Genomic DNA, 15,715 nt, shown 5'->3' with positions numbered 1-15,715 from the left:
AAGCATCAGATCGGCATTTCAGAATGATTTCTGAAAGATCATGTGACACTGAAGGCTAAAGTAATGATGCTGGAATTTCAGCTTTGCATCACAGTAACAAATGACAAATAAATATCATAAAAGTAGAAAAGCATTAATTAAAATTTTGGTAATTACTAGAATATGTGTATAATATTTTACTATGAGGATGTGTTATAAACTTCACATCTTTATCTCAGAGAGTATGCAAAAATTATATATTGCATGATAACATACTGTATATGGCAATATCAATCGAAATATAGACAATTTATTTTAAAGAAAGACAGCAAAAGCAGGGGTTTTATGATGAAAGAATAGATGTGTTTGTGTTCAGATTGTATAGAATAAAGCATGATTTCTTAATTTCTTTTTTCTGACCCAGTTGGTCATGACCCCAGAAAATCCAGCACAGTCCTGGACCTGGTGAGCGGCTGCCATGACCAGACCTCCTATGCTGACCGTCCTTCATCCAAACCCTGGGAAGCAGGACAACTTCCCAACGTCCATTGTGTGTCTAAGTCAGATTTTTTTTATGACTTTTCAGGCTTTTGCATTCCTGAATGCTTATTTTTAACTCTACAAAGTGACAATGTTAATAAATCAGCTCACATGCACATTGACAAAATTGAGACAGGCACATTGTGTTGCTGAAAATGTATTAGACTGTATCTAAAGAGCTTTGCTCTTCTCTGTAGTGCCCACAAAGACCAGCGAGGACAGACGTGGAGAAATGTCTTCACGGTTCATTAGCTTACTGAGGATTCCTCTCCTCTTGCTCTTGCTCTATGGGTTTGTGTGCTCACTGGACATCCTAAGCTCTGCTTTCCAACTGGCTGGAGGTAATTATTCATCCTTAACTGACCTTTACTCCACTTTTTGCATCTTTTAACCCAGGGCCATTTCTAGCCAATTTGATGCCCTAGGTGAAATCCCCATTGGCGCTCCCCAGATTTTATAAATATACACACACATATATATATATATATATATATATATATATATACACACACACTTTTCAGACACCAGTTTCTTGTCACATTTTCAATTGGTTGTCATAGAAACAACACTAATTTGTTGAGATTCAGCGCATGGTAAGTTTCACAAATCTGAATGCATTATTTGTAAATTAACTGTTAAGATAAACATTTTGCACAATTTATGGGCTGTAATATCATTGTGTTGCCACTAGTTGCCTGTATAGCCCTGTGTAACAATCCCTAGCAGCTAAGACATTGTACATAATTTGCACATAAATCACACGTAAATTAATTTTATTACATTTGGATTTGGATACATGTTTAGAGATTATCAATGGCTACTTTTTATATTTATCTGTTTTTTATTCAATTGATTTGTTGTTGTGGCTTGAAACATTGATTTAAAGTGTCAGTTATTGCATTTTTATTGCAGTCAACCCTATAAAACCCTTTGTTACCCCAAACTACATATAAAAGCCTGATCAGTGGCATAAAAGTAATCAATGCAGCTACTTAATCCTTTGCTTCTCATTAACACGTGAACTTCCACTTAAAATCACGTGAAGCTCTGCCCTCTATGTGAATGACTGTGCTCCCTTTAACTGCTGTTAGAAGTGATTAACTGATTCAGCATTTCGACACCTCCGTAAGGATGCATTAAACTTGACGAAGCGGTTTAATAAAGGATGTATTGATCTCGTGAATTAGCAAATTTTACTGTATCAATATTTTTTAATTGGCTGTTAAAGTTTATATGAGAATATTACATGGCACACTGATCCTTTAACAATGCATTGTCACAAAAGCACACACCTTTTGGACAAATCTTGCAACATGATTTATCAACTGCCACAAATACTGCTTAAACAAAATACTGATTTGAATACTGTAACAATATTTTAAATTGGCCTTTGAACTTAGATTTATTGCATGAAGAAAAAAAAAGTTGTCTTACCATAGCATTGACAGAGGCTACTGATCTAAATGAAAAACTTTGCATGCAGCAGTCAGGCAGCAATTGACAGTGCTCTGATCCAATGGCATACAGTCACAGACATCGTCAGTTTGACAATACTCAAGCCCAATGATGTTGGGGGATCCTGTGGGGGCAGCAGTCATATTTCAGTGTGACCATGCCACTCTTTATCACAACCCTGCTAAAATGTAGCACTCACTGGCGCCCCTTCAGTTTTAACAACATATTTTCTTCTAGCACATCAGCATTTTACTTGGATAAAAAATGTCCTTTCACATTTTATTGTCATGAAAATTAAGCATATTTCTCAGACAAATCCCCCAATTCTTTATCTTTTCTTTTATTAGGGGTTCAAATATGATTTGATTAATTATTATTTACTTATATAGGCTATAAATTAATATGATTATTGCACATACACAAATATGCAAAAAAAATTCTGATTAACAACATATAAAAGATAATTCAAAGATGAAAGAAATCTACAAATAAGTGTCTTTTGAAGTGTCTTTCATTTCATATAATTGAATATATAATATACAGTTTGTATATTTACTTACTTTAAATTCCTATTTTCATCTACATTTAGCTTTATTTTGGGATCAAGTGTGATTTGTCTTGAGGTAAAGTTATAAAATCTTTTTATTTAATTTTTAATTTAATTTTTGTTTCATTTCTTATCCTATAATGTATATTTACTTGATATTTTCCTTTAACCTTTCAGCCTTTTTACATTCTTTTTCTTTTATTTTGGGGTCAACTGTGATGTGTTTTCATGCAATTCACAATTTTATTTTAGTTATTAAAACTCCTATTTGATCTTTTAAATATTATTTATTACCTGCTTCTCTGTGAAGAGGGTTGTTTGTCATATTTTACCTTATTAGATATATTAGACCTTAACACTTGTGCATGTGAAGAAATGCTGTGTTCTCAAGGTTGTGATCATTGGTTAGGCATTAAGATTTAGTAAATCAATTCTAAATGTATGTTTATGACAAGGAAGAAATGGATTTGCATGATTAACTTCAGCATGCAGCTCCGTGGTGCATGTCATCTGTACAAAACCAACCATAATGTGCTGTTAAAGGCTCAGTTCATCTAAAAACACAATGGACACTTTTTTTCATTGTTCTATTGTCATTCCTTGTCAAACCTATTTGCATACCTTTTTTTTTGTGGAACACAAAAGATTTAGTTTTGAAGAACATTCGTGTTTTTCTTACCTACAAATTGAAAGTGAACAGGGACAGATGGAAAAAATTTGTAAGGTTTCGTGTTCCAAGGAATCTGTTCATGCTGGTTTACAATTACAGTACATGAGGATCAGTATATGATGACAGGATGTTAATTTTTGGGCGGACTGGTCCCTTTAAGATTATGACGTCAAACCTTAAATCAAATGTTTCAAATGTTTTGCTCTTTTGTCAGGTAAAGTGGCTGGAGACATTTTCCAGGACAATGTCATCCTGTCCAACCCTGTAGCAGGACTCATGGTGGGGATTCTGGTCACGGTTCTGGTCCAGAGCTCCAGTACTTCCACATCCATTATAGTCAGCTTGGTCTCATCTGGATGTAAGAAACGCAACTCATTTTTAGTACGGTCATATTTCTAAACTAAACCAATAACCTCAGATTAATATCGTTTCATTATGGCTGTCAACTGATAACATTAAATTAATTGAAGTGCACTATACTATATTTTTTGGGGGGTTGGAACCTTTTTTTAAAGAAATTATAACTGTTATTCATCAGGGATGCATTAAATTGATCAAAAGTGACAGTAAAGACATTAATAATGCTAAAAAGGTTTCTATTTTTAAAAATGCTGATCTTTTGGACTTTCTGTTCATCAAAGAATCATGAAAAATACAGCTTCTACAAAAACAGTATTTAGCACAACTGTTTTCTACATTATTAATAATAAATGTTTATTGAGTTGCAAATCAAGCATATTAGAATGACTTCTGAAGGATCATGTGACACTAAAGACTGGGGTAATGTTACTGAAAATTCAGCTTTTCAACACACAAACACACACACACACACACACACACACACACACACACACACACACACACACACACACACACACACACACACACACACATATATTAGATTAGATTCAACTTTATTGTCATTGGTGTACAAGGCAACGAAATACAGTATATAAAGATAATTCTAAGGCAAAAACTTTAAATACACCAAGTGCCTTCAGAAGTCAATATAATGTTTGTTGTTACTGGCCCACAATCAGTCTATTAAAGTTAGATATTGTTTTATGTACTTGTGCAGACAGACATAAAATAAAGACGTATGTTTAAAGGCCATTAAACTATCTTGGCACATTGACTTTGAAACCAGCTATATTTTAAAAGCCTGATCTGATCCAAAACTTCATGACATCCAAAGTTCCTTTTAAGTTTCTGTTAATAAAACAGCTGTGATGTGGCTTTATTCACCGCGATCATCTGTAAAACTGTTGTGACTTCAGATACTTTTTTGCGAAACTTTGCCCTGGATGATGCAACCTTTTCTTTTTTATTTCACATTATTTCCGGAAAACCTAATCTCTAGATGTTGTTCCTGCTTTAATCAAGTGCCATCTCTCACGGATGAGCTAATTAGCTTGTGCATATGCAGCGGTGGCCTCAAAGTCTGAGAAGCTTGTGAAGTGTGACTGTCAGAGCTCAATCCAAATAATCATCAGATTTCAGATGCAATCACAACAGATGCGGCAATTTAATGATGGAGTTTTGTTTGGGTTAATGAGCTTATGTTTGACACATAAGGATTTTAATATATAGATGCTACTGTGGGGTCCAAAAGTCTGAGACCACAAGCAAGAAAAAGCACATGACATTGCTGTGTGAATTTTCAGTGTAACATTTACTCAAATTGTTGTGCTGACAATATAATTCATGATACAATAAATGCACTAGGAATAGTTCATCCAAAAATGAAAATTTACTCACTCTCAGGCCATCCAAGATGTGTCTTAATAGGAACAGATTAGGAGAAATTTAGCATTACATCACCTACTCACCAATGGATCTGAATGGGTGCCGTCAGAATGAGAGTCCAACAGCTGATAAAAACATCACAAAGTAATCCACACAACTCCAGTCCAGCAATTAATGTCTTGTGAAGTGAAAATCTGCACATTTGTAAGAAACAAATCCATCAATTTGACGTTTTTATCTTCATTGTCAAATCATTGCTTTCTATGAAAGAGTCGTCTTGTTTGACTCAGGAGATAAATATTCACAGATCAAGCACTGTTTACAATAAAAAACAGGATTTTGATGTGAGAAGACAACAGGAGATGGAGTTTTTCACTGCAGGAAGCATTATCGTAGATTATGAAATCATATTTTTAGTAGAAGCAATGGTTTAAAGACAAAACATCTTAATAATGGATTTGTTTCTAACAAATACACACACAGATTTTCACTTCATAAGATGTTAATTGATTGACTGGAGTCGTATGGATTGCTTGTGGGTTATTGTGATTTTATTTTATTTTTTTATCAGCTGTTTGAACTCCCATTCTGACGGCACCCATTCACTGCAGAATATCCTTTGGTGAGAAGGTGATGTAATGCTAAAATTCTCCTTATCTGTTCCAATGAAGAAACAAATTCATCTACGGCTTGGATGGCCTGAGAGTAAGTACGTTCTCAGCACATTTTCAAAAAAAAAAGTAAAGTAGATGCATTTTCACTAGTGGCCTTGACCTTTGAACCCCACCGTATGAGTGTGAATGTAGTGAATAGGGCAAATGTATGTGTAGTTGAATTGGTTAGAGCAGGTGTGTTTCTGAGCCCACAGCAATCAAATCTTGATCTTTTGAAATGGTTTGAAGAGATCAACCTTGAGTGACAAAGCTCTTTGAATGTGACTTGGCTGTTCTCTGAGTAAATGAACTGAAGCTAATGGATGTCAGCAGTGGGTGTGTGTCCATTCACGCAATACTCTGTGGGCCTTGAGCTGAAACACGAGCCGTGTTTCACTCCAGCTGCAAACCTCAGCAGTGTAAGGGGCAGTAATTACTGCAATTACTGATGCTAAACTACCCATTCATAATATCTAAATGGAAATTTGACTTGACTCTAATGCTTGCCTGATTTGAGTCAGTGCACACAAATGAAAAAGAAATGATGAGGTACAGTATCTGCCGTTAGTGAACAGAAGAGATGGACAATAGTGGTATTTGCTGAAGCATGCATCACTACTGCTATTGCTTATGCTTTATGATCTACAGTATGTGATTTATGTGTGTGTTGGTGTGTGTAGTGCTTGAAGTGAAATCTGCCGTCCCCATCATCATGGGCTCCAACATCGGCACGTCTGTCACCAACACCATCGTCGCCCTGATGCAAGCAGGAGAGAGGAACGAGTTTAAACGGTACCTACTGATTTTCACCATCGCCTTTATCATCACTATTTAATCAAACATGCAACCTTGCTGTTCACTTAAAGTATCCATGAGTTCATTTCAAAATGCACTCTTAATTTTAGCAGAATTGATTTCTGTAAGTGAACATGAAATCGAAATTATCCCCATTTAGATTGTCAATGCATGTTCTAGGTCTTACTGTGAATAATTTATCAGTGCATGTTATTCCAGCCTGATCTCATGGCAGTTTGTACATTTTTAAGAGGTGGCTAATTCATATGAATTTGTACGACCTTTTGTACAAATTCATACGATTTGTGCTAAATCGTACGTATTTTATGAGTTGCACAATTCGTATGAAATTCTTATGAAAATCCCCTGGATTTTCCCTGATTTTTCTAAAAACTAGTCTTTATATATTGTGTAATTTAGCTTCTTAGTAAATGCATTTCGATTTATTATTTTCTGTTTATTTATTTTTATTTAATATTTTATTTATTTATTTGTTTATTTATTTAATAAATTTTCAATTTATTTATTATTATTATTAAAATAAAAAAAAATAGTTTTATCCACTGACCTTCTGCATTCTTGTTCCCTCATGGTGTCTTATTTTTTATTTATATCTTTCTCATATTTTTACTTTCTCATTTATTTACTTTCTGTTTATTTACTTTTTTAGTTATTTCTATTTGGTTTTATTTAACTATTTTAATTTTAATTATTTTTTTTTAAATTTTTTATTTGTTATTGATTGATTGTGTATTATTTTGTTTATCTTTCCTTTTTTTGTGTTTATTATTTTTAATTTAATTTAATTTATTAAATTTTTAAAAATGATTTCTATTAACTTAATTATTTTGTTATAATTTTTTCCCATCTATAGTGATCATGTGTATTTTACATTTTTTGACCTCTTGTTGATCACTTGTGCTCTCGTTCTCAAGGGCGTTTGCTGGGGCGACGATCCATGACTGTTTTAACTGGCTGTCGGTGCTGGTTTTGCTTCCGGTGGAGGTGGCGTCTGGTCTGGTGAGTTACCTGGCCAGAGTCACTGTCAGCAGCTTTCAGCTGCACAGCGGACAAGAAGCACCTGAACTACTGAAGACGATCACTGAGCCCTTCACCAAACTCATCATACAGGTGTGTGTGTGCATGCAATGTGTTTTTAGACTTACTCATGTTTCCTTGAGTGTTGAGATCCAGAATATTGACTGTGGCGTCTCACTCTTCTAGCTGGATAAATCAGTAATAACGGGCATCGCTCTGGGCGACGAGTCCATGAGGAATCACAGCCTCCTGAAAGTCTGGTGCAAGTCCAGCAGCTTTGTGGTAACTTTCTCCTGACACAAACATTTTTCATCCTCCAAATCTGCATATCTCATGAATTTACCTGAACTTTTACCTATTAATTACCTTATTAACCTGAAGGTTTTTTTGTTTGTTTTTTAAAGATGATGCAATTTAGTTTTATTTTAACTTGCATATATTAATTAATGAATGGATGAATGATTGAATGAACAAACAAACAAACAAACAAATATTATGATATAAGCAGAAGTACAAAATCAAAGTGAAAAAAATAAATGTTTAAATAATAAAAATAATAATAGCAATATAATTTTTACATAAAGTACACAATGAAAAAGATGAGAAATGTTTTAATAATAATTATAAATATTAAAAAAAATACATAACATAAATTATTGACAAATAAAACAAAATAAATACTGTAATAATATTATGAATTATTAATGAAATACTAAATTAAATGTTTTAATTAATAAATTCTATAATAATATTGCAAATTATAAGTAAAAATACAAAATGAGAGAAATGTTTTGCATCAAAATGAAGCCTATGACCTTAATTTTCACTACCTTTGAACACGTTCTCATAAAAAAAGATTATTCTATATATATATATATATATAGAATATATATATATTAAAATTCTAATCCCTGTAATGCACCAAAATGGTTTACTTGTGTGTTTTTATTTTATTTTATTTTGTGTTTAATACAAATAACATGATGTTGAAATGCTTCACAATTCACAATTTTTCTCAATTAACAATGGGAATTTGGGTGGATAATTTGTTGACCTAACTGTAATGAAATGTCAGGATGAAGAAAAATTAGTTTTATTTATTTTAATAAAGTAATTTAAGATTTTTTCCCCTCTGGTTTTGGGGTGAAATGAGACTAGGACAGGCTTTGTGAGTTTCACCCTCCTGCATTAACAGTCGTATTCTGTACAACGCTTCATGAGTAAAGTTTTCCTGGTCAGGTTGTGCTGGGATTGGATCTTCAGGCACTTACAGACTATTGAGAAAACACATCTCGTCTCCAGATGATCTGCTGTCAGTCATTCTGTCACTTGTCATCCGCTCCGCACTATTCTGTCAAAGTCTCATGTCTGTTCACTCCAACCGACCATATTTCACAAGAAAATACTTAAACTTTTCTATTCTGCCGTATAGTTTTCAGGGAAATATTCCTCTTTCTCCCTCTCCAGTCCTCAGTGAATGTGACAGCAGCTGCCGCCCAGAACTGCTCCACTGAACTGCATTGTGGGAAGGATAGTGATCTCTCCTGGATCACACAGAACATCAGCTCACAGATCAACACAGAGAAATGTGAGTTTTGAAAATATGCCAGTAGTTTAATGTGAGATGTAGGTTTAAGGGGTGATTTAAGAGGATAGAAAAATAAAAAATACAGTTTGTACAGTATAAAAATTGTTACGCCTGAGTCCCCATAAATCACAAATACAAGTGTGTATGTGAGAGAGTATACATTTTATTTTTGTATGTGTGTCTATACTGTATATGTATTTAGTAGCGATTTATTTTATTATTTTCTATGTGTTTATTCATTTTTGTAGTTTATGTACTTTCAAATTTATTTTTCTTTCGTTCTTTCTTACTTTCTTTTTCCTTTCTATTTGTATTTGGTTTTTTTTATTTTTCATTTATATCTCTTTTTCTGTGTGCATTTGTATTTTATGTACTTTGTATTTTTATTAATTTATTTATAGACAGAATATTTGCTATTGAGTCATTTATCATGAACAACCTGACCTTCTGGTTACCATTAACTTTGCTTTTGTTTGCATCTGTGTCCATTAATGCCTATATGTAGTCTTCATCTTTCCCTCTTGTTCTCCGTCTGGTTTCCACAGGCCGGCATCTGTTTGTGGACTCGGGTTTGTCAGACCTGGCGGTTGGGCTCATTCTGTTAGCCAGCTCTCTGATGGTGCTGTGCACCTGCCTGCTGCTCATCGTCAAAGTGCTGAACTCTGTCCTCAAAGGTCAAGTTGCAAAGGTCATCGAAGGGGTCATCAACACGGGTGAGCAGGAGGAGGGAGAGCCAGAGAATGTCTTTCTGTAGTATTTACAGTAGGGGTTACTGAAGATTTATTGTATTTTGACTGGTAATGTACATATCAAATGGTAATTTCTGTGTACTGTCATTTTTGTTTTGTATAGGCACACAGCCCTACGCTCTTACTGTACATCAACAGCTATCTCTTTTGTGTCTATTTTTAACTCCCTGTAGATTTCCCGTACCCTCTCGGCTGGCTGTCAGGATATCTGGCCATGCTGATGGGAGCAGGAATGACCTTTATCATCCAGAGCAGCTCTGTTTTCACCTCGGCTATGACTCCACTCATAGGTACATCTCTAATGAATGACTTCTTCAACAGATCATCGTATTAGAAGTGACCCTGCTAACGAAAGCTCATTGTTAACATCGCATGAATGAGATGACCAGCAGGCAGCAGCACAAGAAACACATTAATAATGCATCCACCCGAGTCCAAAAAGGCTATTCATGTGTTCATACTGTAGGCCAGGAATGTAAAAAACGAGAGTGCAATAGTCAAGTAAACAAAAAACAGCAGAATTAATTGCATTTTTCAGGTAAAACTATAGACATCACTGAAATGAAGTTTGAGGCAGCTGTGAAAATCTGTATTGTGTTTCCATGGTTGGATGTGCAAACACATAAAAAGAAGATTTTTGCAATAAGTCCCAGGTTCAAAAGTGATTCTTTTTTTTACATGATGCATTTCATTTTACATGGTTATAAAACCATGTGTCAATTCAGCATTTTTTTTTTTTTTGCTGTAAATTAATGAACAGTAATAAACAGCAGTCTGACTGAACTTTAATTTTTGTTGCACACCCTGGTGTTTTCTTCAGAGGTAGAGCAAATGTGAGCATGAACTAGTCGCTAATAGTGCTTTTGGCTCAAATTAAATATTAACTGCACCCCTGTGAAATCAGGCAAAGTGATGGTGCTTTCCCGTTGAAGTATTTCATCATTAATTTGCACCCATTACCTGGAAATTATTCATCAGCCGCCGCATGATTATGATAATTATTAACTTTTCAGCCAATGGGGAACCCTCTGTGTCTTTGAGATTACAGTTACTATGGAGATCATCTTTTATTAAAGCCCCTGAAGAGTTGAAGTGTCACTGGACGTATTATTAATAGTAGAAAGAGGGTTAAAAGATCATCAGCGCTGACTAAGGCTGACCTCATAGCTTGTTCCTGGAGAGCATTTACATGTCCCTATAGTTTTTTTTTCTGCTGCATTGAAATTTTATAATTATGTGTGTGTATATATATACAGTAGTTAAGAATTGTATACTTTTATTCAATGACAAAAATGACAGTAAAGACATTCTATTTGTCAAGTAATTTTTAAAAAAATATAATGGTTTCTACAAAATACAAAGGCGCACATCTGTTTTCAACCTTGAGTAGCAAATTAGCATATTAAGATTGAGATGAAAAATTCAGCTTTGCATCACAGAAATAAATGACATTTTAAAATATATTCACATAGAAAACAGTTCTTTTAAATTATAAAAATTTATCACATTATTGCTATTTTTACTGTATTTTTGATAAAGCCTTAGTAAGCATAAAACATATTTCAAAAACATTATAAAATATTAAGTTGTCACAAAGGCTGCATCTCATTAACATGAAGTCCAGTTTCACAAACTGCTGATACCCTATCATCCGTTTGAAAGTTGGTTTCGAATATCTAGATCTCAAACCAAAAGACACATGCTTCATATCATTGCTTGGACAAAACCCCTTTTGATTGCTGTATGTCCGTCTCTGACTCCTACAGGGATTGGTGTGATCAGTCTGAATAGAGCGTATCCTTTGACCTTGGGCTCCAACATTGGCACTACCACCACAGCCATCCTCGCAGCTCTCGCCAGCCCCAGAGAGAAGCTTCCTGCTGCATGCCAGGTATGACAATAACACACAGCCATTACTGAAAAATTTCAGTTATCTAAAATTGTCGCACCTACCTGTATTGCACCTTATCCAAAATTCTGGGCAAATCGGCTTTCTTTTCCAACTAGATGATGAGGAAAATGTATCTTCTGGACACATGGCACTTTTCTTCATTAATGCATTTGTTTGCGCATTTTTTAGTGGTGCCTGCTTAGTCATACTGAAGATTTGGGGTTTGTTTCGATCCCTAAACACAAGTATTGAACTCAGAGCTTAACATGTTCTGCATCATTTGTTTATGGATCATGTCATGAATAACTAAAGCTGTTCAGTATGTTGAAGAGAGGTGTACTGTACTGGTAAAAATCTCATAGACTTACATTGGGTACATGCACTAATTATCCTAAATCAGAATGAATCCAATCCCATTTCAGATGTTTATATGAACCTCAAATGCAGTGTGATTCACGTTCGTTTAAACGTGCATTACATGTATTACAGTCGTCAAGTAATTATTTTTGTCTTGATGCCTAAAAAGAAAGTTAACAGATGTCAGAAGAGATTTATATATATATATATATATATATATATATATATATATACACACACACACACACATATACAGATATTTAATAAATATTTAGTCACATCCACTGACCACTTCTGAAGATATGAGGCATTCAAAAACATATGGACATTTGTAAACCAGTTTGGTTAAAAAGCAATTTTCTTATTTGGTATTTTTGTCTTGTTTTTCATCTAAACATCCTTAAGTCAAGATACTTTAACTTGAAAAGCAAAATGACATAAGATATTAACTCGTGTTTTCTGAAAATAAGTTTAATAAAACAAGTTTTTGATTAAAACAAACAATTTTTTTTTAATGGGGCTTGCCAATGTGGCTAAAAAAACAACCAAACAAAAGACAAACAAAAAAAATTGTTTTCATTTAGATTTTTTTTCCCTCCATTGGCAGATTTTGTTGCTGTTTTAAGTTTAAACTCACTTAATCTTAATAGATTTTTCAGAAAACAAGACTTAATGTCTTGCATAATATAGTTTCTTAAATGGATGTGTCTTGATCTAATAATGTTTAGATGTTTGTACTGAAAAAAAGCCAAAAATACGTGTACAGAAGACAATAGTTTCATCATCCTGGTGAATTTAGTTAAAGCTTTGTTCTTATCCAGTCAAATGGATAATACGAAATATTAATATTTAAACAAATTTCAAGTACTGAATATTTAAAAACAGACCCAAGCCACATCTACAGCCCCCACTCACACAAGTGAAAAATCTTGTTTGCTTTATTCTTCTACTCTCATATTCCCTCTAGATTGCCTTGTGCCATTTTTACTTCAATATTTTTGGGATTTTACTGTGGTACCCGGTCCCGTTCACGCGTCTGCCCATCCGTATGGCGTCTGCGCTGGGCGAACGCACTGCCAAGTACCGCTGGTTTGCTGTGCTTTACCTTCTGGTGTGTTTTCTGCTGCTGCCTTGCCTCGTGTTCGGCATCTCTCTGGCCGGATGGCAGGCCATGGTCGGCGTGGGTGCGCCGTTCGCCGCGCTCACCATCTTCGTCCTCCTGGTCAACCTGATGCAGTCCCACAGTCCCACGCACCTCCCGAAGACGCTGCGCAGCTGGGACTTTCTCCCGCAGTGGATGCACTCTCTCAAACCGCTCGACAAGCTCATTACCAAAACAACGGCGCTGTGCTGCAGCCCGGCTCGACTTAATGACCCAGATGTGGTTGTAGTGACTCCAGACACAACAAACATCAAGGCAGAGTCAAAGAAACAAACCCAACAGTGGTATGACAACCCTGCCCTGTCCTTACCTGAGGAGATTTCCTCAGAGCCAAGAGTGTTTAGACTTAAAGGGCTAGAAAGATGCAACAGCACGCCATTGTAGATGTGTAGTCTTTCCAAAATAAACCATCATGGTCTAAATGGCCAGTCGCAGATTTATACTCTAGTCCAAAACCTAGTGAGCTGCTTATGTAGACAGCATTTTAAGACGGCATATGCATGAATGCACCACCTAAGATATTGTTTTGCCCAAATTCTAAGATAGAATCTCATAATGCACTGCAACAAGCTCAAATCTATCCAAGATGGCAGCCGAATGTAATTAAAAATGGACTACTATATCGGTTTTTTTATGCTTATTAGAGTTTATGTGCTAATTTACATGCTGCATTTATTTGATCAAAATATGGTGAAATATTATTACAATTTAAAATATCTGTGTTCTGTTTGAATACATTTCAAAATATAATTTCTTCCTGTGATGCAAAGCTGAATTTTCAGCATCATTACTCCAGTCTCCTGTGTCATATGATCCTTCAGAAGTCATTCTGCTGATTTGCTTCTTTATAGCAGTTCACTAGGTTTTGGAACAGATGCTTAGTTTTACATCTGGTGCTCATTTAAATTCTAAATGCACTTTTTGAACAAATCAGTCTAATTGTATTCACAATAATATTTTCACAATAGGTTCAGAGAATTATATGAAGCTTCATCTCGAGGCCATTGTGTCTCTGAGGAATCTGGGTGAACATTTTGCTGTTTTGTCCTGCAGTCATGCACGAATGTTTATTATCTGCAGCGCTATGTAAATCTCGCTGAATAAGAGGTTTGAAAGTCTGCATTGACAGACGGGATCTGTATGGCACAAACATAATAACTCAGGGCCATCCCATCGTGCCTTTTGCTATTAAATATGCAGATAGTAAAATGCAAATAGTTTTCTTTTTCATTTCCTTGCATAATGTCAATGAACGAATGGAACACATGGTGTATTATTGGAAAACAGTTTGTTTTAAGTATTAAACCTTCTCCAGTGTTTTGTATGTAAGTTCATTTTAAAGCAAATATTTGCTCTACTTTCCGAATGTAACACTTGCAAGAAAAGTGTTTTGATTTACAGAGTAGTCTCCAACAAGAAACACAAAAAATGAATTAAGGATTTCTTCATAGACTTTAAAACACATTATTATAGATAAATGATAAGAAACAGACCTGATAAAGAAATACAAGCATACTTGTTATTTTGTGGTGTAAATGTTCTTCTACCCCAGCAGGGCACTGTTTGACACATTTGTTGTATGATGCATTCTGTTTCTCATGCTATTTTTTTAAAAGGTATATGTACATTATGCAGTATTGAGGAAGCTCTAGTGTGTAAATTCCCAGGTAGCGCCTCATGCTAGGGTCGGTGTGACAGGCTGAGCGCTAATTATCTGGAGACTGTGGAGATGACATTTCAGGTGTTTTTATAGGTACATTGACTCACAGAAACGAACACAAACACACACATAGTCTGCCATTGAGATAAATGGGAATGCTAATGGATAGCGCTCTCCGGCTGTTAAAATTATACTGCATGTTCAAACAGCTGATAAAAACATCACAATAATCCAAAAGTAATCCACACAACTCCAGTCCATCAATTAATGTATTGTGAAGTGAAAACTCTTGTTTGTAAAAAAATAAATAAAAAAATCTATCAAGACATTTTAACTTTAAACTGTCACTTCCATCTAAAAAAGAAGTCTATAATCCATAATATTGTGTCCTCCAATGAAAAAGAGCATCCAAATATCCTCTCACATCAAAATCCACCCACATATTTGTTTAGAACAGATTTTACTTGTACACAGAGCTTGATCTGTGCATATTTCTCTCCTGATTCAGACAAGATGACTCATAAAATGGTAAAATGGTAAATGGACTGCATTTATATAGCGCTTTCAACAGACCACATGGCCATCCAAAGCGCTTTACAATTTGCCTCACATTCACCCATTCACACACCGACTGCGGTGTCTGCCATTCAAGGCGCCATCCAGCTCGTCGGGAGCAGGTGGGGTTAGGTGTCTTGCTCAAGGACACCTCGACACTTGGTCAGGTGGAGCCGGGGATCGAACCACCAACCTTCCGGTTTGTAGACAACCTACATGAACCACTGAGCCACTGCCGCCCCAATAATTAATCAACGGTTTAAAGTTAAAACACCTTAATGATGGATTTGTTTCATATTGTAAATATTTTTTTTCAACTGTTCGACCTCT

General features: G+C 35.1%; 1 protein-coding gene across 1 annotated transcript; it reads left to right on the top strand.

Moving 5' to 3' along the window:
- The first annotated feature begins 411 nt into the window (after positions 1–411).
- Positions 412–14,647, top strand: slc34a1a (solute carrier family 34 member 1a). Its single transcript, XM_059516248.1, has 11 exons — positions 412–529; positions 717–860; positions 3,406–3,549; positions 6,271–6,382; positions 7,321–7,516; positions 7,610–7,705; positions 8,891–9,011; positions 9,557–9,724; positions 9,934–10,050; positions 11,527–11,651; positions 12,976–14,647. The coding sequence occupies exons 2-11, from the start codon at positions 752–754 to the stop codon at positions 13,552–13,554; spliced, it is 1,767 nt and encodes a 588-aa protein (XP_059372231.1). The 5' UTR covers positions 412–529; positions 717–751; the 3' UTR covers positions 13,555–14,647.
- Positions 14,648–15,715: the final 1,068 nt, after the last annotated feature.

Source organism: Carassius carassius, chromosome 29 (genome assembly GCF_963082965.1).
Source record: "Carassius carassius chromosome 29, fCarCar2.1, whole genome shotgun sequence".
NCBI lineage: Eukaryota > Metazoa > Chordata > Actinopteri > Cypriniformes > Cyprinidae > Carassius > Carassius carassius.
This window is presented reverse-complemented; position numbering and strand designations above follow the sequence as displayed.